Source organism: Lissotriton vulgaris, chromosome 2_1 (assembly GCF_964263255.1).
Source record: "Lissotriton vulgaris chromosome 2_1, aLisVul1.2, whole genome shotgun sequence".
In the NCBI taxonomy this organism is placed as follows: domain Eukaryota; kingdom Metazoa; phylum Chordata; class Amphibia; order Caudata; family Salamandridae; genus Lissotriton; species Lissotriton vulgaris.
The window spans coordinates 1,439,625,673-1,439,652,192 of record NC_141687.1 but is presented as its reverse complement, the minus strand read 5'-3'; the positions used below and the strand labels follow the sequence as shown (position 1 = coordinate 1,439,652,192).

Genomic DNA, 26,520 nt, shown 5'->3' with positions numbered 1-26,520 from the left:
TTTTCCCATGTTCAAGGCCTCCAGCGCGTGTCCAAGTAGTTACAGATACGCCACAGTGTCCCGACCGCCTAATGACTGCCAGCGCTCAAGCCCGCCTCAAACGAGCTTGGGAGCCCCGTTCTCCAGGAGGGTTTCTGTTCAGTGACCTAGGTGCCCCAGCATGTGGAGCACCACTCTTCCCCAGCAGTGCAGATTCAGGAGCACTGAAGTAGAGGCTGTGTCGTTGTCGCCAATCCCATTCAACAATAACTTGCTCTTGCGCTCATGGTCGTAACCACCAGTAGAGCAACAACACCTCGCAACCCAGGGGAGGCCAATGCATAGCTTCTCCACCGCCTCTGGCCCCTTTCAGGTTATGCCCCCCTTGCTGCTCCGGGCATGGGCCAATGTCGCATGTTCCTGGGCGCTACCACGGGCCCTGATCACGACGGTGCTTCCCCTCCTCCGGAGCCGACTCAGACATTGCACCCTCAGGCCCGCATCAGACTGCACTGTCTCGGAGGCCAAAACACCCCCAACAGTCCTCTTCCGCTTCCCTTTGTACACCGCTACTTGCTTCCTAGTTTCAGGTGCCGCAGCACCAAGGTGCTAGTCTACTTCAAGTCGCAACCGCTCCTACTATGCGTTCTTCGAGCGGGTCCTCAGCAGTTCCCTCGCTATTGGCCCCCAGCCGTCTGCCTGAGCACACTCCCGCTCCCGCTACAGCTTGCAGGCCGCAGTCGTCCCCGGGTCCCCACGTCCGCCTCCGCAGCTGGGAACTTTAGGTCAAGCCGCACCTCACTCACCGAAGCAGGATTGGTAGCGTCGCTGCTCCTCAGTGCACCGCCCGGCATTCACACTCCTCCGCGCCCTCTCTGGCTTGTGCGTTGCAGCTCTAGGGGATCGGGCCTCAGGGTTCGCGCCTCCAGCCTCCGCACCTTCTTTGCTGCAGGCCGCTCTCGCACAGAGCGTTCTCGGCGCAGGGTAGCACAGCTCACGGACGTCCCGTGCTCGACCCTGAGCCGGTCCGCAACAGGCCCTCCATTTTGCCACCTCTCCAATTCCAGTAGCGGTTGGTCCCCTCAGCTGCCGGGTCCGTACAGCCCCCGTCCCGGGCTCGGCCTTTTGTCTCCTACGCCGCCGCCATTTTGGGACCCTCCGCCGTCACCTTGGGCCAGAAAAATGCTAATAACCCCGATTCACATCGGGTTTGTCGTCGGGCTAGTGCCATGGCAGGTCCATGTCCCTCCGAGTGTGCTCGGTGCCACCAGATGGGCCAAAGAACTGCATTAAGTCAGGATTATTATGGGTATCCTCACGGAGCTCGGTGCTCACACAGCCTGCTCCATCGGCCTCCAAGCCACGCCCCCTGCTTGCCAGTGCTTCTGAGAATAGGAGCTGACTTGAGGCCTTGTTCCCTGACATTGAATATAGCAGCGGCCTCAAACAACGAAGAAGAATGTTTTATAGAAAAGTCGGAACCATGGAGCTATGCAATATTATATAATGGCAGAATCTCCTGCATGAGGCAAACACAGTGTCTGAGTTTTAGCTACAAAGAGTGGATTGTGTTGTAATCACATCACGAAGCAGAGACACCATTGGGTTTATTCAGGTTTATTAACTTAAGCAACACAACACCAGCGTGCCCGCCGTCTTCAGCCAGCGGGAGGTCACTGACGCTCAACTAGCGGCGCTCACCTTAGAACGTTCAGCATTCGGAACATTCCACTAAGTCACAACATACCCCCCTTTCCTCTACACGCAGGTAGGGAATTGAGTGGTAAACAATGAAAGGACAGAGTTAATGGGAGACAAGAGCAAGGAAAATAAACTACAAATCAGCCAACAAGGAAATCATGCAAGTGTTGAGGAAGTCTCCTGGCCCATAAGGGTCTCTGATGGGTTTGAGCCCCATGAAGGTTCTGAGACACATCTCTTGAGTTGATTGCTCTTTGACCAGTGCCCAAGTTATCCCCACCGAGGCCTGGTGCCCTCGTCTCTGTACCTGTGCGAGCACTGTCAAGCAATTGACTAGCATGTACCCTGAGCATGTATCTTTGGTGACTGCATTTCTATTAAAGGTTTCAGAATAATGGTCTCCAGAACTATACTTTGCTACCCTAAGCAAGTTCCATTTGTCACCATTCTCCAATACAACATAGGAGGGATATCCTTTCTGTACCTTGAATGGCCCAAGAAACTTACGCAGACCTCTGACCCAACGTCTGGAAAGGACTTTGACCCAATCACCAACCAGAATGTTAGACAAGTTCTTTTCCCTGCCTTGTACCTTCTTGGAATCATGCACAGGAATGCTCACATCAAAATCTCCACCATTCCTCTCTTCAATCAAGCAGGCACCAGTTTAGAGGCTGGTTTTCTGCCCCGCATGGCTACAAAAGGGACCACACCAGTAGTAGAATTTTCTGTTGTGCGATAAGCCCATACCAAGTCATTCAAAGTTCTTTCAATGTCAAGATTATTGGTGAGTGCCAGGCTTATGATCTTGATCATGCGATTGGCTCTCTCGACAATCCCATTGGATTGTGGGTTGTACAAAGTTGTGAACAAATGTTTTATACCACACTCACTCAGGAATTCCCTCATCTCATTGGAAGACAATTGGGTCCCGTTGTCAGTGATAAGGACCGAGGGACAGCCTTCCTCCTTAAAAATTGTGCGCAAAACTTTGATAGTAATGCAGGTGGTAATTTCAGGAAGTAGATAAGCAATGAGCCACCGAGTATGAACATCCCTAACTACTAGGCCAAATCTTTTGCTGGGGTGGACACCAGGCATTGGTCCAATAAAATCAAGGCATATACTGTGCCACACCACACCAGGATCCTGGATGGAACTAGGGACGGATTGGTGTCCCACTTTGAGTCGCTTTTCAGATTCACAGCATTCACTGCACCTCTCCACCCACCTAACAACGTCACCATCCATTCCAGGCCACCAGAATTCGTTTCTCAGCCTTTTTTTTGTTATGGTTTGGCCCAGATGCCCTTCATGAGCTAAGTCAAAGAGTCTTTTGCGGACGTCAACAGGGGGAATCAACTTATCCTCACGCATGATGATCTGATCAGCGACAATCGATAACTCATCAATGACTGCATTATAGGGTTGGACACTAATTGGTAAGGGACTCTCCCTACGTCTGCCTTTAGAGATGAGACGGTTGAGGACGGGACGGGCCACCCACTTTTCGCCCACAGGAGTCCCCAAGGCTGGTATAAGGTAGGACTACTCCACCATGTCCACAACCAGCGATAAATCTGCATCTGCGGGGGGCAGTAAAGGAACTCTTGAGAATTATTTTACTAGGGCTGCATTGGACTTGGACAAGGAAAATGAGATGGTGGAGCGTAGAATTGAGCGTCGCCGCTCTATCGAATGCTTGAAGAATAGACCCTTGCTGGACACGGTGCCTGTACCCGTTCTACCAGACTCTATCTCGGATATTATAAGTGAAGATCCTTTGTCTCTTGATAAGTTCCCTACACTCCTTAGAGACACTCCTCCGCCACCTGTAACTGTAAATATTGTATCCTCTCCTAATGTGTTGTCTCCGGGTATCTCCAATACAGTACCTGATGTTAATGGGCCTTCTCTTGCAGCCAGGGATCTACAAAAAAGGAAGGGCAAGACGCTTTATGCACCCAAAGCTCTTGGCCCTCCACCACCAAAAAAGAGAAGGGGGAGGGCACCCCAGAGGCCCAAGCTCAGTCATTCTGAGTTTGGTTAATCCCTTAAAGCTAATTCTCCAGCTGTTCCTACGATCAAGGCCCCAGTAACATCTGTTATGGCGCCATTGGCTTCTGCGGTTCCAGACACTAGCATCCTAGTCCCGGTCTCCGATTTATTAAGAGAAGTGAGGTTAGCAACTCCCCCACTAGAGGAAGCCTTGCTGTCTGGTACTCCCCGGGATTCCATTGAGCACCAACTAAGATCTTTTATGCTCCCAATACTTGATATCCTGAAGAGGGTGGAACATCGGCTTGGGAATATTGAGTCTTCGTTTTGTAATATTGTAGGGGTGGGCTTCCAATGAACTCCGTAAAGCCAGTCCCTCCACTGTCGGTGACTGCTCAGCCCCCAATCCCCCCTGTCCCTACCTCGGCTGTCCCCAAGGGTTTTAATAAGGGCAACATTAAAGTAAATAAACCCCCTGTTGTCACCCAATTGAGTGTCTCAGCACCTCAGCAAGCCCTACAACAGCTCCCTCAGGAGCCTGTAGGGAAGTCATTTGCTCAAGCTGTTAGCGATCCCCGGAAGGGAGGGAGGGGAAGGTTGAGTCAACCCACGAATGATATATTACAGGGCTCTCATGTGGAATTACCACCTGATGCATTGCCCTTTGTGGTCGTGCTTACAGGAGTCCCCACCCTAGAGGTTGGCAAAAGGGAGGGGTACTCCCAGTTAAAAAATAAAATTATGCATTGGCTGGGACAAAATAGACCACTGCCTTATCATATTATTGGTGAGATCATTAACGTCAGGCGCCTCCCCTGGCTGGGCAGCAGGGAAAAAAATATAAATGGTGACCTTGTTGTAATAAATTTTAGGGACCCAGAGGCTGTTAGATTTATACTGAATGGGTCCTCGGGGAACAGGAGTAATGCCATAGTCCCTTATGAACTAACATATTTCTACCCAAGATCCCTAGTGAACCCCCCATTCTATCCTGGAGCCCTAGCTGTTCCACAGTGTAACATTTATATGCCATCCAATAACAGTTACACGGGGCATGTTTCTAGACCATTGCCTATTGGGAACGATCTTGGGTGGAATGCGGTCCCAGCTAGAGGCTATGGCACGCTTCACGGGAGGTTCGACCATTTACATGGGAACAGGAGAATGGATCATCTGATTCCATTTACCCCGCTAGAAATTTCTAACAGATTCAACATTTTCTCCTGTTTCGATGATTGCGACCTACAGCTGGGGTACTCTGACGATAGCCCATTGGGTATAGCGATTCTAGCACCAAACTCTTTATTACATCCCGCACTTAATACTTTGTAATCTGTGCATTTCACTGAATCTGAAATTGAACCCCCCTCTGATGAATGTTGCGCTGTGCCAGCAGGGTCTGCTCAGGGGTTACCAGTTGGTTTATCTTCTAATAAAGCCCCCCAAGGCGATTCACCATTGTTAGTCTCACCTGTAAGCTCTCTGTTATCTGCCACTGGTAATAGTCCAGCTCCCTGCTCAACTAGCCCTGCCGTAATTAGTGCGGCTGGAGGTGGGAAGGAGGCCTCTGATCGGTGTGTACCTTTGCTGAAGATGTCTTCCTGGAATATAGCTGGCCTTGAATCGAAGTTCGACTTGCCTGATTGGGGTAGCTTTATAGACCATTCTGACATTTGGTCCTTCCAGGAGACCTGGGCCATTCAGCCTTTATTTCGCGCTGGCTTTTTAAATTTTTCTAGACCAGCCGTGAAAGGTGTCAGGGGCAGACCAGTTGGAGGCTTGGCTATCTGGGTACGTCAATATGTGGGTGTTTCAGTGGAGGAGCTCCCAATGGACAATCCGGATTTGCTGGCAATACGAGTAACCTCGTCTTCGGGGCTGAATGTGGTGATTGTTAATGTTTATATGCGGGGTATTCAAGGTGGAAAATGTTCGCCTGTTGCACTAGTGTTGGAGGGCCTTTTAAATTCACTGTCGGTGAATACTAACAGGGTGGTAATGGGGGACTTTAATACCTGTTTCGAACCCTTGGGGCTGGATGATGGAATAATCACGGAAGACGAGGATAGTCTATGGGGCATTCCTGGTTTAGAATTGCAACCCATTAAGAAGTGGTCACAATCAGCTCTATTTCTGAAGGGACTCTGTCTGAATCTAGGAATGGGTGCAGTCAATGGGATATTGAAGTCTGATAGGATGAGGGCATCGACTTTCGATAATGGTAGATCTGGCTCCCGCGTTGATTATATCCTGGTGAACCTGGAAATGTGGCCCACTTTACTGGATATGGTAGTAGTAAGTAGACCCGAGAGCGACCACAATCCCCTGGTTCTATCGATTAAAGAAAGCACCTTTGCTGAGCTCTCTGTGGCAGAGGTCTGTTTGCCCCAGGTTTCTCTATCTAATAATGAAAGAAGGGTTAGTTGGCCTAAACTAGCCCTAGATGAGCAGGCCATGTTAAGGATTAGAAGTTTGCTTAGGGACACAATGACTCAAATCAGTGGATTTGGGCAAGAGTCGGCTCTTTTGGACAATATTACCACAGTACACAGGGATCTTTTTTTAAACCTCAAAACTCTATTTGTTAAGTGCACTGGCCACAGAAGAACTAGGTCGAAACCCCTTACCTGGTTCGACAGAACATGTAGGGAATCACAAAAGGCGCTGCACGCAGATTTAAAGACGAGAGTACAGAGCTCTATCCGCAGTTGTAGGGCTATCTATAAAAATGCGCAGGCCATTGCCAAAAAGAACTGGGATGAGGCTCGTTGGAGGGAATTGCTGGAGGCCTGTCAAAGTAACAACATGATCACATTTTGGCGGCAGCTTAAATGGGGCAATCGCCCACAGAATACAGTCCCCTCAAACTGTGTTGAGCCAAGGGAGTGGGTTGAGTACTATGGTAACCAATTTAAAGCAAATGTTACTAGTTCTGCCACACTGCTGCCTATTTCTTTCAACGATGCCCTGGTCTTTACTGCTTCCGAAGTGAGGGCGGTGTTAAGGGTTGTCCCGGGAGGTAAAGCACCAGGCCCTGACTGCATTCCAGCGGATCTGTTTAAGCAGGAACAGGATCTATGGGTCCCTTATATTATTCTATTAGCCAATGCTCTGGCAAGGGGTGCTAAAGTCCCTGATTCGTGGCTGGGGGCGGAGATCCTCCCAATTTATAAGAAGGGCGATCGCTCAGTAACGGCTAATTATCGACCTATTAGCCTAATTGATGCTGTACAAAAGATTGTGGCGCGCCTTCTTTTGGGTAGGATCCAGAGCTGGATCTCTGATTATGATGTTTTAAGTCCTCTCCAGGCAGGTTTTCGGCCACATATGGGGACCCTGGAGCAAGTATTTAGATTTATGTTACTTTATTGGAAGGTGGTCTTCCTAGGGGGGGGCCTTCTGTTTGCGGCTTTTGTGGACCTTAGGTCCGCGTTTGACTTAGTGCCTAGGAATAAGCTCTGGGAAGTCTTGATGGATCTGGGCATGCCTAAAGAGCAGGTGGCCCTGCTCATCAATTTGCATTCAAACACCTATGCAAAAGTAAGATGGGGGGCACCCGGTGAGACTACTGATAGCTTTAAAATCGACAAGGGGGTTAGACAAGGGTGTGTGTTGGCCCCCACCCTTTTCTCTTTGTTTATTAATGGGGTGACTAAGTACTTTTCCAACTTTCCAACTGACGCCCCCTCCCTTGCTGGAAGGAAAATTCCCCTCCTCATGTTCGCAGACGACACTCTTATCATCTCTAAAACGAGGCAGGGCCTACAGTCTGCGCTGGCCCGCTTTGAGTGTTTCTGCAGCGAGCATGAGTTAGAGGTGAATGTCAGCAAGACCAAATTCATGGTTCTGCGAGGCCCCAAGGCTGTGAAGGCCAAGGTGTTGATGAGTGGAGCTATACTGGATCAAACGGAGGTGTTTACATATTTGGGTGTCACACGAAGTGAGAATATGAGCTGGAAACCTCAACTGGATCTTATGGCCCTGAAACATTTCCAACTGGGGTAGCCCTATTGAAGGAGCATGCAAAATCTCTGACTAAACCTCTGGCCCCGCTGGTCAAAATTTATGGCTCCGAGATAATCCCTGCAATTATCTATGGTGCAGAACTGTGGGGTTATAGTGATCTATCCACTCTGAGGGTGGCGCAGAATAGGTTCCTCAGAATGGCAACTGGGCTCCCACAATCAACACCTTCCATACCCCTACAGCTCGACTTAGGTGTTAAACCCATTGAGGATGTGGCACTGTATAGACCACTGGAGTTTTGGCGTCGTCTGTGGACTACACCCGAATTATCTTTGTATGCCGAGGCTATCCTTGAAGTGAGGGGGCTTGAAGGGGCCCATCGGGTACCCTGGTTCTCTCATCTTAGAGAGCTCCTGATAAACCTGAGCTTGGAGGTGCTATGGGTTGATCCAGCTAGTGCTACCTTCCCATCAAAAAAGGGTCTTAAAGATATCTACTGGCACTGGATCGGAGAGAGGAGATCTACTTTGGTTGTTGGTCCTACCATGTCTTTGGAATTTTTGGTTATTAAGGATGCCCCCAGATACGAGGCATATTGGGACTTAATAACCAAGCCGAAAGATCGTAAATTGTACCATCAATTACGAGTTGGCTCGTTACCTGTGCGGGGGCTAACGCATTCTTGGTCCTTGGGGGGCAGTGATAAATGTCCTTTCTGTGTGGCAGCAGTAGAGAACATCGAACACATATTCTTCTGCTGCCCCATGTATTTGGTACCCAGAAAAATTTGGCTTTCACCGGTCTGCCGCTCACTGGGTACTAGATCTGCTATTGCAGCTACTAGGATCTTAAAAACTGATACTACTCCCCTTATCGTCATTGGTGTAGCAAAATTCCTGAGCTGGGCCTGGTCACTCCGTAGTCGCAATCTTGGAAAATGAAGTTTCTATGTTGATCGCTTTTATGTGTTTTTAACTGCAACATAGTATTACTTATAGGTCACCATGGGTCTTCTTACATCATTGTTTATATTTAATACTTTTTTAACCTGGTTTTAAACTGTAAAGTATTTATTATCTTATATACTAATCTGAATGAACTGTATTTTTATGTACATTGTCTTTTATGATGTAAATCGAATAAAGACCTGTTTGACTTGACTTGAGATGAGACTCCTGACATTTCTCAAAACCTCATCATGAGACATAGCCTCTGCCCACTCTTTCTTGCTAACTGCACCACAACTCCACAGAACTATCTCATCAACAGACGAGATAGCTCCTTCACACTCTTGCTTAGACACTCCTGTCTTGTCCACATCTTCCCATTTCAAAGACAAACGTGACATGCAATCAGCCTGAACGTTACGCCAGCCCGAAATGAACTCAAGATCAAAATTGTACTCCTGTAATCTTGAGGCTAGCCTGGCTGACCCCTTTCCTGTTCCTCCTGGTGAGAGTATCTTCAACAAGGGCTTGTGGTCAGTGCGAAGTTTAAATCTACGCCCCCACACATACATTCTGAAATACTCCACACCCCAAGCAGCTGCTAAGGTCTCCTTTTCTATTACGGAATAGCATCGCTCAGTAGTGCAAGATGAAAACGCTACTGCTTTTTTGATATTTCTGTCACTCTGTGACAACACAGCTCCTAAGCCGGTATCACTCGCATCAACAGTGATGATAGTCCTCCCCTGTACATCAAATGGAACCAGAATGCCAGCATTGCATATCTCAAATTTAATTTCATTAAAGCATTTCTCTTGTTCATCCCCCCAAATGAATTTGACTCCTTTCCTCAAAAGCACTTTGAGTGGTTCTGTTTTACTTGCAAAGTTCTTTACGAACTTCGAGTAGTACTCAATAAGCCCAATGAATGAGCGCACCTGGTCTTTATTTGTGGGAACAGGGGCTAACTTTATGGAAGCCAGTAGATCACTCTTAGGTTTCACACCCTCTGACGAGATGGAATGCCCCAGATATTCCACCTCTGTTGCTAAAAAAGAGCATTTCTCCCTGCGCAGTATCAAGCCAGATTCTATAATTCTCGTAATGGCATTCTTTAGGCAGAATTGTGGTCACTCACACTCTCACCAAACACTAAGATGTCATCTTGGAAATATATTACATTTTTCACACCTTTGAAAATTTCCGTGACCATCCTTTGAAATACACTTGCAGCTGAACATAGCCCGAAGGGCATCCTTGTGAATTGAAATATGCCTTCTTTGGTGACGAAAGCTGTCAAGTGTTTGGAAGATTCGTGCAAACGTATTTGGTGATAGGCGTGATGAAGATCAAGCTTTGAAAAGTACTTCGCCCCTTTTAGCAATACCATCATTTCGTTTATATTGGGCAGGGGAAAGGTGTCAGGGATTACATTCTGGTTCAAACTTCTGAGGTCCACGCAGAAGCATAGATTGCCATCGGTTTTCTGTGAAATTACAACAGGGGATATCCATGAGGAGCATTCGATAGGCTCTAGGACTCCACTGGACAGCATCTCATCCAACATTCTCTTCATTTCCCCCTCACTGTAATTGGAACCTTTCTCAATTTGTGTTGTACAGGGACAGCGTTAGGTTTGAGTTTAATTTTGTGTACATAACCTTTTAGATTGCCTAGTTGTTCTCTGAATACACCTTTACCTCCTTCTAAGATGTCTTCTACCGAGAGGTCATCCACTACCATAACTTGCTCGATAGCATGTGGGTCAATTTGGATGTGTAGGTTAAATTGATGATACCACCCTAATATGGGGGGGTCCAGATTCTGCAACATACACCTTCCCCCTCACAGATCTTCCTTTAAACATAATATCTGTTGCCATGTAACCTAAAATGTCTATTTGTTCACCCTGATACCCGCCAAGATTTATGTCTTTGGGCATCAGCTTCCTGTTAGGCCACTCCTGCTTGAAGATTCTTTTGGGAATAATGGTATACAGAGACCCTGAATCGACCATAAGCTCAACGCTCTTATCCCCAATGATAATTCCTGCTTTCGGCCTGTGTTTCCTCCTATCATCTGAATTATGAAGCTCAGTGAAAAGGATCTCATCATTCTCGCTGCCATCATATGATGATGGTTCCACGCACAAGATTCTGTCTGGTTTGTGAGGGACAGCAGGCTCCTCAGATAACATCGCTACTTTACCTTTGTTAGCATCCCTATACATTCTAGCAAAATGACCCTTGCGGCCACACTTTAAACACTCTTTCCCAATGGCCCAACATTGCCTTGAGTCAGATGCATGGTAAGCACTCCCACACTTTCCGCAAATGTTGTTTCTAGCTCTTTTGGGATATGTCCTACCGCCAGGGGTATTTCTTATGCCTTTAAACCTTGTTGAAGCAGCCACTTCCCCTTCACAACCCTCCACAACAGAAGTTTTGCTTTCGCCAGACATGTTGACCTTTGAATCTCTACGATCCATTTCTTTCATACACGATTCAGACTCCTCTATTATTTTTGCAATATCAATTGCATCCTTAAGAGAAGGGTCCTTGGCAGGCCATAGGTGTTCCTGGGTCTTTCTGTTTCTACATTGAACAATTAGTTCTCTAATCATTTCCTCGGTCATGGGTCCAAATTTACATTTTAATGAAAGTTCCCGAAGTCTAGTGACGAAGTCATCAATAGACTCCCCTACTCTCTGTGGCCGAGTATAAAACTTATATCTCCTCAATGCTATGTTAGTTTCTTTTGCAAACCTCAATTCCAACCTTTTACGCGCCTCCTCAAAAACATCTGCAATGGGTTGGCCTCTCATCGTTAGCAACAGGCAAATATTTAAAAATGTGTTGACCTTCTTTCCCTAGATTAGTAAGTAGAATTGCTTTCTTCCTACTGCTAACTTAATCCTGTGTGTCTAATGCCTCTAGGTAATTGTCGAACATTTCAATCCACTCTTTCTTTAGGCAGAATTGTGGTCACTCACACTCTCACCAAACACTAAGATGTCATCTTGGAAATATATTACATTTTTCACACCTTTGAAAATTTCCGTGACCATCCTTTGAAATACACTTGCAGCTGAACATAGCCCGAAGGGCATCCTCGTGAATTGAAATATGCCTTCTTTGGTGACGAAAGCTGTCAAGTGTTTGGAAGATTCGTGCAAACGTATTTGGTGATAGGCGTGATGAAGATCAAGCTTTGAAAAGTACTTCGCCCCTTTTAGCAATACCATCATTTCGTTTATATTGGGCAGGGGAAAGGTGTCAGGGATTACATTCTGGTTCAAACTTCTGAGGTCCACGCAGAAGCATAGATTGCCATCGGTTTTCTGTGAAATTACAACAGGGGATATCCATGAGGAGCATTCGATAGGCTCTAGGACTCCACTGGACAGCATCTCATCCAACATTCTCTTCATTTCCCCCCTCACTGTAATTGGAACCTTTCTCAATTTGTGTTGTACAGGGACAGCGTTAGGTTTGAGTTTAATTTTTTGTACATAACCTTTTAGATTGCCTAGTTGTTCTCTGAATACACCTTTACCTCCTTCTAAGATGTCTTCTACCGAGAGGTCATCCACTACCATAACTTGCTCGATAGAATGTGGGTCAATTTGGATGTGTAGGTTAAATTGATGATACCACCCTAATATGGGGGGGTCCAGATTCTGCAACATACACCTTCCCCCTCACAGATCTTCCTTTAAACATAATATCTGTTGCCATGTAACCTAAAATGTCTATTTGTTCACCCTGATACCCGCCAAGATTTATGTCTTTGGGAATCAGCTTCCTGTTAGGCCACTCCTGCTTGAAGATTCTTTTGGGAATAATGGTATACAGAGACCCTGAATCGACCATAAGCTCAACGCTCTTATCCCCAATGATAATTCCTGCTTTCGGCCTGTGTTTCCTCCTATCATCTGAATTATGAAGCTCAGTGAAAAGGATCTCATCATTCTCGCTGCCATCATATGATGATGGTTCCACGCACAAGATTCTGTCTGGTTTGTGAGGGACAGCAGGCTCCTCAGATAACATTGCTACTTTTCCTTTGTTAGCATCCCTATACATTCTAGCAAAATGACCCTTGCGGCCACACTTTAAACACTCTTTCCCAATGGCCCAACATTGCCTTGAGTCAGATGCATGGTAAGCACTCCCACACTTTCCACAAATGTTGTTACTAGCTCTTTTGGGATATGTCCTACCGCCAGGGGTATTTCTTATGCCTTTAAACCTTGTTGAAGCAGCCACTTCCCCTTCACAACCCTCCACAACAGAAGTTTCGCTTTCGCCAGACATGTTGACCTTTGAATCTCTACGATCCATTTCTTTCATACACGAATCAGACTCCTCTATTATTTTTGCAATATCAATTGCATCCTTAAGAGAAGGGTCCTTGGCAGGCCATAGGTGTTCCTGGGTCTTTCTGTTTCTACATTGAACAATTATTTCTCTAATCATTTCCTCAGTCATGGGTCCAAATTTACATTTTAATGAAAGTTCCCGAAGTCTAGTGACAAAGTCATCAATAGACTCCCCTACTCTCTGTGGCTGAGTATAAAACTTATATCTCCTCAATGCTATGTTAGTTTCTTTTGCAAACCTCAATTCCAACCTTTTACGCGCCTCCTCAAAAACATCTGCAATGGGTTGGCCTCTCTCATCGTTAGCAACAGGCAAATATTTAAAAATGTGTTGACCTTCTTTCCCTAGATTAGTAAGTAGAATTGCTTTCTTCCTACTGCTAACTTAATCCTGTGTGTCTAATGCCTCTAGGTAATTGTCGAACATTTCAATCCACTCATCCCATTCTATACTTGGATTCCCTGGATGATTTTGGAAATGAGGGGGTGTGGACACGGCAGAAAGATCAAAGGCATTAACATCCATATTCTACATGAATGTGTCCCCCAATTTACCTGACAGAAATATCCTAATACCCTGCTCCCTCTTTTACCACAAAGTAGTATGAAAACTAAAAGAGGATATGAAATCATGACAAAGCTTTGTCATAGGAATATGTACCAGACACTACAATACCAGTGATACTCTACTGAATATGTGCTTCTGTGATACCTTCAGTGACCAGTATGTACCACTTTACGCCATTAGATGGCAGCGTCACTTTAAGAACCAGAGCACATGTGATGAAATGGAGTTATCTGTAATGCTCTGCCTCTTCACGAATTTCTGCCAAAGAGTAATGCGTTGTCTCTAGTCCTTGAAATAACAGCGCCAATCGTCCCCCAAGTTGCTGTCTGAAATTACAGTTCTTCATCTGGCGCGCAACAGTTTTCCTCACATGAAATGCCCCTCAGCTTTGTATCAATCCACTCGCTCCTCCGTATTTCTCCGTACTCTCTTCCAACTTTATTCAACTGTATTTCGGCATTTCCTTTGCACACAGCTCATCCACTCTCACAAATGTAGCGTTTTGAGGTAACAATACGTTGCTTTGCTCGCGACAGTCTTTCTCTCAGGTAGTCCGTACGCCCTTCCAGCTCAATGCAGCTTCTTGTCGTTCTATTCCTGTCATGCCGCCGCTCTTCCACTCTCGCGTCTGCAGCATTGCAGCCTGTCAGTGGCAGTGTTTGTGGCTGGCTTTCTCTGTTTAGTAAGGAATGAGGTCCTGAGGAACAAACATGACAGGGCCCAGGAGAAGGTGCGACTTCATAGGAATGGGACCATCCCAGTTTACGACGGCTGACTGCCAGCAGACTCTCCGATTATTTCTTGCCCTTCTAGAAGTGCACGGTATTCTCTCAGTAGGTGTGACTGTGTCTTAACTCTGGTAAAGGACTGACAGATGATGGTGTTAGAACTGCGCTGCCACGCGTCTACCTGCAGAGGTAGCTTCCCCCTACCTGCAATCGGCAGCACCATCACTCATGCAACTGCAGGCATCTCTGGTCGTTGCTCATAAAAATGTCAAACCAGTCGGTTTGCAGTGTCCTGCAAACCTCTGATTAGAAAAGGCAATAGGCAGTTGCCAGCGGACTGTTATGGCTAGTAGATGCTTCTGAATGAAAGCCTCAAACTGGTTATTGAGTCCGTGGTACGGACAGTGACATTTCTCCATCACTAAGCCTGCACCCACTGGCCTGTTTGTAAATACGGGCTGCAGAGAGCAGATATTCTTGTAATGCTGGAGCTGCCACAGATGGAGCAAATCAGGTCTGTAGTTAGGATATTTGTGGGATGTCACTGCCTTACATGATAGCATTTCCAGAATCATCTAGAGCTGTATCTATAGATTTTACAGGATGAGTTTCAAAAAGAAAAAAGAAAAGTTTACTTTTCATCTTTTAAGAGTAGGCAGTGGTCCGTGAGACCACTGCTTGCTCTTAAATGTTTTTAGAAAGCATTCGCAAAGTGGAAGGGGTCCCTTGGGAACCATTTCTCATTGGCGAATGAGTTACCACCTACTTGAAGTAGGTGGTAAAATGCTAACGTTTTGCGGTGCATTTCGGCCACAAAATATTCCCACATACCACTGTGATGCTGTATTAGGAAGGGACGCCCTAAATAATCCCCTTCCTATTACCGAATTGCAAACCCAATTTGCGCTTCGGTAATAGGTTACCGAATAGCTAATTGGCCTTTGTACATTGAAAAAGGCCTTTTGCAAACAGAAAAACTTTGTATATCTGGTCCTAAATTTCTTTTCAGGCAACTCATTCCTTTCTGGGGCTTTTTCCCACCCTTTTCCAAACTCCTATGCCTCTTCTTTCTCAAGCATACCCTGTTCCACATCACTCAGACAACTTTTCCTCTCCTTTTCCCAAGCTGCTTAGTCCCCATTCTAAAGTCTGTTCACTTTAATGTGCGAGGCTCATTCTTCCCACTTTGCAAGATTTCTGCTTCCAAAAAAACCCTTTTTCTAATTCCTCCTCTACTTCTTTTTTTTTTTTACTTCTCTCACTCAAGCAGCTGCCGCCTGCCCCCTTTCCGAGACTTTCTTCTCCTGTTCCCATGCTGCTCAAACACTTTTTACTGTTCTTCTCCTCCTCATTTCTGCTCAGGCCCTTCCGCCCATTCCCAGGCTTCACCTCTTCCGCTCTTTCTCAGGCTTCACCACCTCCATCCTTTGCAGTACTTTTTCCTCCTTCGCACTTTACCCAGCTCCTTTCACTTTCTTTGAGCTCCTCCTAACATTCTTAGGCTCGTTTTCATCCTACCTTTGACAGTCTCCTCTCTCTTTCTCGTCCACTTATAACGGGTGTTTACTCCTCTCTTCCCTGTAGCAAAGCCGCTCCTCCTTTTCTCAGTAATACGATTTGCCAGCTGTGTTCTCAATTTCACTGACTTATTCTACTTATCAGGCTTCTCCTCTCCTATTCCTCTGTCCATTGGCTTCCATCCTCCTACCTTCCTATTACCTAGTTTATTCATTCTCCTCGTTTTGACTGATTCTGATTTGTACTTGCAATTGACAACAGCTCTACTGTCTCTTCTCTTTCTTTCTTCTTATACCCTGACCCTTCCTTACCGATTCTAACCTATTATCATTCTTTTCAGGAACCCTACAATACATGGCTCCAGAAATCATTGACAAAGGCCCGCGGGGTTATGCAAAGCCAGCAGACATTTGGTCTTTGGGCTGCACAATTATAGAAATGGCCACTGGTAAACCACCGTTTTATGAGCTCGGAAGCCCTCAGGCTGCCATGTTCAAGGTAGGATGCCTTATTATTGTATTGTCCTGTAGGACAGTACCAGCTGTGTGCATAGAAAGGAAAAGTTTGATTGAAATGGAGGAGTGTACTTGGTGAAAGAGTAGGTTGAGTGGAGCAGTGTGTTTCAGGACTCTACCATGCAATTTAGCTCCAGACTCGCAACACAGGCTGATGTAGCAGGGTTATTTTTTGTCTCTTTAAAAATGTAGAATGATAAAAGATAAACTCCTTTAGAGTGATAAGCAAATAATTTACTCAAATAAAGGGTGTGTCTTATGTGTTGTCATGCGCTTAGTTTAATGTCCTTGAGGTGGAGGCTATGCAGGTGTTTTTTGTGCACTTTCACCACTAAATATAGGTGGGCATTTTTCTGAAATTTTGTTTGTCTCCTCTTTAGGTCGGCATGTTTAAGATTCATCCAGAGGTGCCAGATTCCATGTCTGAGGAAGCCCAGACATTCATCCTCAAATGCTTTGAACCGGATCCTGATAAAAGGGCAACTGCTTCAATGTTGCTGCGGGACCTGTTCCTCTCTGGTTCTGGCAAGAAGAAGGGCCAAAAACCGACATTGTCATTGTCAGTGGAGAAAACCAGCCCAGGTGGGTCCCCTCCTAGTACTTTTAAATGATGGGTTCATTGCAGCCAGTGTATTTTAATTCATTAGCAAAGTAAAGGATCTCTGCGGAAAGCAAATTGGTCTCGGGAATTTCCCTGTGTCTGGTGATGCTTAGTGTCCTAACCTTGTGTGTTAGTATTTGTGTATTTGGGCTTCCACTAGGCTTCTCCTTTCACCCTGTTTGGTAAGTGGTGTTGGCTTCGTGAAGAATGCATATTGAGACCTCTACCAGTAGACTAAGACGGGGATGAAGTGCTTGAATATCTCTGGTGAAAACTGGGTGTAGGAAGCTGGGTTTCTGTTGCAATAACCCCCCACTTTTTGCCAGACTACTGATGCACTTTGACTGGATGTGCCCTGTATCCCTGCCAATCAGGTTTCTAGGCCCTGTGTTCTTTCCCAAAACTGTACCTTGTACCCCCAATTGGCACCTCTCTGGCCACATATCAGTCCCTTGTAGAAGGTACCGTGGGTAGGTACAAAGGGCACTGTTGCCAGGGAAGGCCTCTATGGGCTGCAGCACTTATGGTGCCACCCATGGAGGCCCTGTACCTCTACACACACACCGTGCCATTGCAGGTTGGGTGTTTTAGTGCAAAACAAAGTGAAGTCAACATGGCACACAACCCTGTGTAAAACACGAAGGAACCACCTGGCTCCCTTCCAAGCTGCACTGCCAAACGAATCCAATGAATCAAATCGTATTTAACTCTTTGGTTACTCCACTTTTCACTTCTTTTTTCATCTTTTCATCCTTAATTTATTCAATTCATTTTACTCATTTTCTTAACCATTGACAGTTTTTCACAGAATACGCAGGAGTATCAAGTGTTCCACATGCCACGCTTTATAAAACCCAATGCATTTCGGGACAACCCTTCATCAGGAAAAAATCATTTAAAACAACATCAGTCAAATATTACACATTATATGATGCAGAAATAAAAGCCATTCCTTTTCAAATGAAGTTACATAAACAGTTCAATGTAGCTTTACGTTTCAATGCTGCTTTACCCTCGGTTTCAACAATAATCAAAATCTAAATCTAGTCTCCACATTATCCCCGAGCTGCAAGTGTATCTAGTGAAAACTTCAGAGTATTCTTAATAATTCATGACCCTGTGTTCACCTTTTTGTCTCTGTACTAGAAAAATACTAGAATCGTGTGCGCTCGTGTCCCCATACTTGTAAATAAAAATCCTGTTCTTTTACTGAACTCCCACACATTCAAAAATGCTTACCGTGGCATAAGCTTTTCTAACTCATCAAAACCTCATTCGGTATTATTTCTTGGTAATGGTTTGCCGTTTCCTCTCCTTACTTATAAACACCTACTTTCCCTCAGGTGACCTATCTTATGCATTTGTCAAGATGTGGACCGGATTTCAACGGATACACGGATTATTTCACACACCATATCCCAGAATCCTTTAGAAGTTTCAAACTAAACTCTTCTTTCATCCATCGCGCCTTTCTCCTAATTGAAACATTAAGCAATTAGTGGCACTAAAAATAACACCTCGGGTGTTTAGACTATTCATTCATAATAATATACATAAGGTGGTATGATAACGGACAAAACAAATTTGCCCACAATGATGTGTCCTCTTAATCCATGAAATGAGTGGTTAAGTTCATGTGATTCTGTCCATTCGTGACAGAGAAACACAGCTCCTGTGTAGTTTATATAGTTCACCCTGTGTGCAGATGGCGCTTTAATCACTGTTTTGTACACCATTATCGATCTGGGTGCAATCTCTCCGGTTTGGACGGAAAATTAATTCATGATGCGGGACAAAGTTGGTGAGATGCACTCCTGTGTTAGCCATTTCATTTTGCTTTTTTACATTTCTATTTCTTCATTTCACCATGTACTGGCGTTCATACTTGTTAGCGCTCCGCCCAATCGCGCTGCAATTATAGAGCAAAACACGAAGGAACCACCTGGCTCCCTTCCAAGCTGCACTGCCAAACGAATCCAATGAATCAAATTTGTATTTAACTCTTTGGTTACTCTACTTTTCACTTCTTTTTTCATATTTTCATCCTTAATTTATTCAATTCATTTTACTCATTTTCTTAACCATTGACAGTTTTTCACAGAATACGCAGGAGTATCAAGTGTTCCACATGCCACGCTTTATAAAACCCAATGCATTTCGGGACAACCCTTCATCAGGGGTATCTGGAAAAAATCATTTAAAACAACATCAGTCAAATATTACACGTTATATGATGCATAAATAAAAGCCACTTCTTTTCAAATGAAGTTACATAAACTGTTCAATTTAGCTTTACGTTTCAATGCTGCTTTACCCTCGGTTTCAACAACAATCAAAATCTAAATCTAGAACAATTCTTAGACATTGTAAGTGCAGTAATGTCATTAGGAGTATATGGTGCTGGGAGTTTGTCATTACGAACTCCACAGCACCATAATGGCTTTACTGAAAACTGGGAAGTTTGGTATCAAACGTCTCAGCACATTAAACCCACACAGATGCCAGTGTGGGATTTAATGAAACATGCACTTAAAGGGCATTTGAGAGATGCTTCCTGAAAAACGAACAGCCTCTGATGGGTTCCCTGACTGGTACACACCAGCCTGCCGCCACAAGACTTGTGGGTTGGAGCCTCGGCTCCCTGAGCCCAAAAACAAAGCCTTTCCTGGGCAGAGGAGGTCACACCTCCCCAGGCCAGGAAGAGCCATCTGTGGCAGGGGAGCTTCAAAGGACTTGCCGCCTTTGTTACGCGACTCCCAGCCTCTCCTGCTATCAGGAGCAGGTCACCTTCCTGTTTCCCCTCCTTTTTGGCGGGAAGACCGGTGAGAACAATTAGCACAGCCCAGAAGGTATGCCCACCTCTGCCAACCCCACTCTTCTGGTGGGGGAGGCGAGGTGAAGCCCACTCTTCAGTGACTGCCATCTTGCAGATGGCAGGCACTCTTCAATCAGGATTAGGGATTGTGCCCACTCCCTCACGTGGGGTGAGCACAACAAGGAAGTAATCACCCTAAGGTCACTAGCCCATTGGCTACTGATCTCGAGACCCCTAAAACGTCCACTAAATGCAGTATTTAGAGGGCTGCCCTAAACCAAGAAGACAGATTCCAGCAACCTACGAAGGATGAAAGAAGACGCCCAGCAGAGGAGACTGCAGAGAAAAACGGACTTGGCCCCAGCCCTACTGGCCTGTCAGCAGTATCCAGAGATCCTGCGCCAAAAGTCACACTGTCCAGTAGCCAGCCACCTCCAGAACCCCTGGGAGGACTGACTGCCTTCAACAAAGACTGAATCTCCTGTGAACTGCAGCTCTGTTCAAAAGAAACTCCCAAGACAGACTCTGAGCCTGCTATGGACAAAGAAAACCGATACATGAAACCACCACTGCACCAGACGGCTACGGCCCGAGTCAGAGTGGCCCACCCGTCCCAGAGAGGTCCTCCAGCGCTCCAGAGTCAGTCCACCATGGTTTGACCCCTCCAGGACTCCCCTACTTCGCCTGCAGTCTCTGCACGGAGACCTCCTCCAACCGTGAATGGCCCTGTAAGGTGAAATCTGACCAAGACACCCCTGCATCCAGCCGCCCTGCAGAAGAGAACCAGAGTTGCACCTACTTCCCGAGCCCACCAATTTAAATGCTCAGCTGTTGTTTTCTCCTGAAACCTTCCTGAACTGTGCCTGCAGCCAAAATCCCAAACTCCCATTGAAAGCAACTGGGCACCTGACGCCAAAACCGCACCCTGCACCCAGCCGCCCCTGCAGGTGCACCTTGTGTGCTAACTCAGATCCTCCAGAGCCTAACACCAGGAGCTTTGCTCCCACTACCTTGTGGCCTGCTCGTAAGCAGCCACCAACCGGAGGCCCCCTATACCTCACTGGATAACATTGGGCCTCAGCACTCTGCATCTGCCCACCCTAGTGCCTCTGAGTATGTTTCAAGATGCATCCTTGACCCTGGGGAAATCCTGGTTCTAACCCCAGAATAACAACTGCAAACTTATCTGCAAACCGTTAACTTCATTTCCTTCCATAGGATTGAATCAATTGTTTTCCTTGAAAATTCTTCTAAGCGTGGAGTTGGTGTGTATGAAACATTGAAAAACTGCCAATGTATAAAAACTGATATTCGAGGCATGTGAGCTGTAGATCACATGCTTTGCATACTCCTACCAGCTAGTGTTGGGTCCTGATGTTTGCAAGTTGTTTTTCTCCAAAGAATTCTTTCCATTCACAAGGTAAGATGACTCCTCCTTTCAGTGCTAGTGCACATGTGCTTCTACTCTATTGTTAGATTGTTTTTTTCCTCTATTGGGTTCAGACGTGTATTGCTGCCCTCTGGTTCGAAACCGCTCTTCGGGTTCCCCTCGGTGCTCAATCCACTCTATGCGCGTTAGTATTGTTTGGAACTCGTATCTCACTCCTCCACGTATCTCTATTCCGACCGGAAAACTCCAGGAAGGCTGCTGGGCCACCTTGCAGTTGATAAAACTGTCTTACTTCGCCTTTCAGATAATACATAGTTCTACAAAAAGCAATCCCACACTGTGGCTCAAACCGGCGAAGCAGGAGACATAAAACACAACAACACCTAGAAAGGGATTTCACTTTACAAAATGCCAAGTCTCTCTTTTTAGAATAAGGCTTGGAGTTTTATTTATGCAATGCTCTAACAGAAAGGCTTTCCCAGATATCAAATAAATAACATTCAAAGGTATATAGAGATATATATTTATATGCAAGCAATAATAACACACTTGGTAAATGCAACAGTTAAATGCATGGATAATATGAACTACAAGCAGCAAATATCATGAGATGCTGGACGTCCTGCGAGATAAATATATATATGTGTGTGTGTGTGTGTGTATATATGTGTGTGTGTGTGTATATATGCGTGTTTATTTATGTATGTGTGTATGTGTATATGTGTGTGTATATGTATATGTATATATATGTATATGTACATATGTATGTATGTGTGTATATATATATATATATATATATATATATATATATCACCTACTGGCGGTCGCCATTAGGTAGTTATAGTTAGGACCTAGTTTCCATAGGAAATCCGCAACATTCTATTTGGAATAACTTTGGCGCCAGTCGATGAATCTTCGCGAAATTCTCCAAGAAAACGGCCTGCTCCGCTCCGCTCCTTCCCTGAAAGTTTGGGGGTGATTCGTCAAGTGGGGACCGAGAAAAAAGGGGGTCCCAAAACGTGTTTTCCCCATGCAATTATCTGTAGGGACCTTTAAGTGAGGCTACAGCCCCAACTGCTGAACGGAAAAACACCAAATTTGGCCAAAAGGTAGAGTTCGGTTCGCAGATTACGCTTTTTTTTAAATGGTGTTAATCCGTTCAGTAGTTCCTGAGAAAATCAAAAGTAAAATCATAGATATATCTATAGACTAAGTACTGTACGCGTACAGTAAGTGTACCTTCACGAGCTGCATGCTAATTGGCTGTCAACTGTCTGTCAACACTCCAAACCAGGAAGTGTTGGCAGCCATCTTGTGCCTCGGTAGAACCGAGGCACAAGAAAGCAGTAAAAGAAACGCGGAAAAGACGCAAAGGGGCAGGGTAGAAACACCCTGACCCCATTGGCCTGCTCAGGGGGTCCCACAAGGACCCCCAAGGCCCCCCCAAAAAATTAAAAAAGAAATAAATCGCAGGATACGCATAGGTATCCCGGGGGCTTTATAAAAAAAAGTGTGGGGGGGCCCAATCCCCCCCACACTGCCCCGGGGACTGCCACCCCCGGGGCAAAGTAAGTATAACAGCGGGGGCCACACGGCCCCCCCGCAGCCCCGGGGCTTGCATATAAATGATGGGGGCCTCTAAGGGCCCCGGGGACCGCCACCCCCGAGGCTTTATTATGGAGTATGTGGGGGGCTCACAACCCCCCAGGGACCCCGGGGCTTCTTTTTTAAAAATGCTTTTTTTAAACCTGTGTGGGGGGCTCAAGCCCCCCCACACACCCTGGGGACCGCCACCTCCCCGGGGCACTAATATTTACAATAGGTGGTCCGTGACGGACCCCCCAGCCCTGGGGATCACCACCCACCGGGGCTTTTAACTGGTGGGAGGGGGGACCGCCACCCCCCAGGGCTGGCTCCTGCAGTGTCCTGGGGTGCCTACCCCCAGGACACTGCTGTTTGCTATGGTTTTTGAAAGAGAGAGCAGGAAACCTGCTCTCTCTTTAAAAAACCAAAGCTGATTGCTTTTCTGCATGGGGAGCAGCATGTTAGCTGCTCACCATGCAGAAAAGCAATGCCGGCTCCCGCAGGATGCAGGGAGCCAGCAAGGATCGTGGGGGTCTTGGGGACCCCCTACCGTTCCCCAACGGAGAGGGCAGGCCATAAGTTGCCCAGGAGGGGGGCCAAGCAGGCCCCCTCCACCATTAAAAAATGTAAATTAAAAAAAAAAGTTTGGCAGGCCCCGGGGGATGGGGTCCCCAGGGCCTTAAGGGGGCATAGGAGGGGGCCCCCCTCCAGAAAAAAAAATCGAAAAGTTGGCCATGCCCCGGGGCGGGAGGGGGCCACGCGGCCCCCTTCCCGTAAAAATAAATAAATAAATAAGAATTGGGGGCAGGCCCTGGTGGATGGAGTCCCCTGGGTAAAAAAAGAAAAAAAAAGAAGGGGGGCTACGCAGGCCCCCTTCTTAAAAGTAGATTTTTAAAAAAAAACTGGATCGGGAGAAGTCCACGCCCCCTCCCTGCACCTGGGGGAATTAATTCCCCTTGCATACTGGGGGTCCCTGGGGGCCAAGTAGCCCACCAGGAACCTCCAGTATGGGCCAGGGGGCTGCGTTGCAGAGAGGTGTAAAAAGGGGTGTGGCCTCATTACACCTTGTGCATACTGGAGGTTCCTGGTGGGCTAGTTGGACCCCAGGGTCCCCCAGTATGCAAGGGGAATTAGTTCCTCCTCTGCAAATGCACCAGGGGGCTGCGTTGCAGAGAGGTGTAAAAAGGGGCATGGCCTCATTAAACCTCTCTGCAACGCAGCCCCCTGGTGCATACTGGAAGTTCCTGGTGGGCTAGTTTGCCCCCAGGGACCCCCAGCATGCAAGGGGAATTATTTCCCCCTCTGTAAACGCGCCAGGGGGCTGCATTGCAGAGAGGTATAAATAGGGGCGTGGCCTTATTACACCTCTCTGCAACGCAGCCGCTGGCGCATACTGGAGGTTCCTGATGGGCTAGTTGGCCCCCAGGGACCTCTAGTATGCAAGGGGAATTAGTTCCCCCTCTGCAAACGCGCCAGGGGGCTGCGTTGCAGAGAGATGTAATGAGGCCACGCCCCATTTTACACCTCTCTGAAACGCAGCCCCTGGCTCATACTGGAGGTTCCTGGTGGGCTAGTTGGCCCCCAGGAACCCCAGTATGCAAGGGGACTTAATTCCTCTACTTAGAACACGCTACGGGGCGTGTTTGCACAGTGGTGAAGGTAGGTGGTGGGGCTTGAGGTGATGTGAGTGCAAACATGCTGTGTGGTGCGTTTTAAGTTGGGGAATTAATTCCTCTTCAATCCAGAGGTCCTCTATGGGGTAACTATTCCAACAGGTATCTCAAGTAAGCGCCACGGAGCTTCGTTGGAGAGTGTTGTAAAAAGGGGGCGTGCCCTCTGAACACCTCTCTGCAACACAGCACCGTGGAGCATACTGAAGGTACCTGGTGGGCTAGTTGGCTCACAGGGGACCTCAGGATTGAAGAGTAATTAATTCACCAACCTAAAACGTGCCATAGGGTGTGTTTGCACACTTTACCTCAGGCCCCGCCCCCTTCCTTCACTATTGAGGAAAATAGTCCTCTAAAATCAGCCGAACTACGAATTATGATTTACTCACCTTTTATCTGGAGAGACCTCCGTGCTGCATCTTTCAGCCCACTACTGATCCTGAAAAGTAATTCTAACTATACTTACAGTAACTTGAATTTCCTTCCATAGGCTAACATTGACTGGTTTCACTTGGAAATTCTTCTAAGTGTAGAGTGTTGAAACTTCAAAAAATTTCTCAAAAATCAACCGAACTCCGATTTACTCAGCTGTTATCTGGAGAGACCTCAGTGCTGCATCTTTCAGCTCACTACTGTTCCTGAAAAGTAAATTTGACTATACTTACCAGTAACTTGAATTTCCTTCCATAGGATATCATTGCATGCTATATAAAATATATATAAATTAAAAAAATATTACAATTTCTAAATTTTTATAAAAATTATTTTTTCAATTTATAATAAAAATATGTAATGTAATTTAAAAAATAAAATATCTAAAAATAAATACTTCAAAACAATGTAGTAAATTAGTATAAAAAAAATAACAATTAATATATTTAAAAATTATCATTTATAAAACCTTTGAAATTCACTGAAAAAAACATAGGTTTCAGCCAGGTTATAGTTAGGAATTAGCATTTAAAAAACCTTAGAAATTCACTGAACAAAAACCATAGGTTTCACACATGTTATAGTTAGCTGGACATTTCACTCATTGAAATTCCCCCGTTCTAGTTAGTTCAGCTAACTATAACTCGCGCGCCCGTAATGCACTGATGATGACGTCACATATTACATCACTCAAGACATGGTCAGTGACATCACTGATGATATCACTGATGACATCTCAAATGACGCACTACAAAGACCAGCATGCTCTACATTGAAGCCCATCCAGGCACCCACCTGAGGGGAATTCTTGTTGGAAATGGAGCAATCACAGGGTCCAGGTGTGTTCAGGAGGCCATTGGATGTCTAAAGGCCCACCTCTGAAGAAGGCCGAGAGCGCCTGAAATGCATAAGGACAGCGGAGCTTTATAAATGATGAAATAAATGGTTATATCCTACCTGCGATGTGTGCGGCTCACTCCTTTCCGTGAGGAGAGGCCCTGGGTAATATATATATATATATATATATATATATATATATATATATATATATTTATGTATATATATATGTATGTATATATGTATGTATGTGTATATATATATATATATATATATATATATCTATATATATCTATATTACCACAACACGATCCTTTCATGCAATGAGAGCTCTCCACAGTGTGTGCTCGCCCAAGGGCTGGATCAAAGCCCGAATTTCAATTAAAGCACAAGGAGGGCGGCACAACCGGATACTTTTTAAGAAGCCTTTATTAGGACTTCACAACACCCCACCGACGCGTTTCAGCCTCACGGCTTTTCTCACGGTCATCAAGTCCTTTTTAGGTCTCGGCTAAAACGCGCGAAGCGCGTTCTCGCCGAGAACTATTGTTGGCGAGTGTTCTTCCCAGGAGACACTCCTGGCCGCGCGCATCGCCTTCAAACTGTCACGCGCACGAGCCCTGCGGCCTGGCGCTGTCTCCTGGGAAGCACACACGCATGCGCATACACACACACACACAAGCGCCCACGCACATACATACAGAGACACCCACCCCCCCTCCGCAGACATACACACACGTGCGCGCGCACACACACTAGTGCACTCCCCCGCCGTCGCACACATGCAGACACACACAACGAGAGAACCGAGCCCCCCCCCCCCCCCCCCCCCCCAGCCATTTGTAAGTTACCAGATCAATGCTGAGGGACTCCGCTCTCCTTCTGGCGTC

General features: G+C 46.2%; 1 protein-coding gene across 6 annotated transcripts in view; it reads left to right on the top strand.

The window, feature by feature from the left end:
- Positions 1-26,520, top strand: part of LOC147732719 (mitogen-activated protein kinase kinase kinase 5-like) — a 1,007,398-nt gene that overhangs the window by 555,288 nt on the left and 425,590 nt on the right. For all 6 annotated transcript variants that reach the window (XM_086957271.1, XM_086957270.1, XM_086957268.1 and 3 more), the window contains 2 exons: positions 16,127-16,284; positions 16,682-16,883. In XM_086957271.1, coding sequence (XP_086813397.1) covers positions 16,127-16,284; positions 16,682-16,883 — 360 coding nt within the window. The remainder of the gene's footprint in view (positions 1-16,126; positions 16,285-16,681; positions 16,884-26,520) is intronic.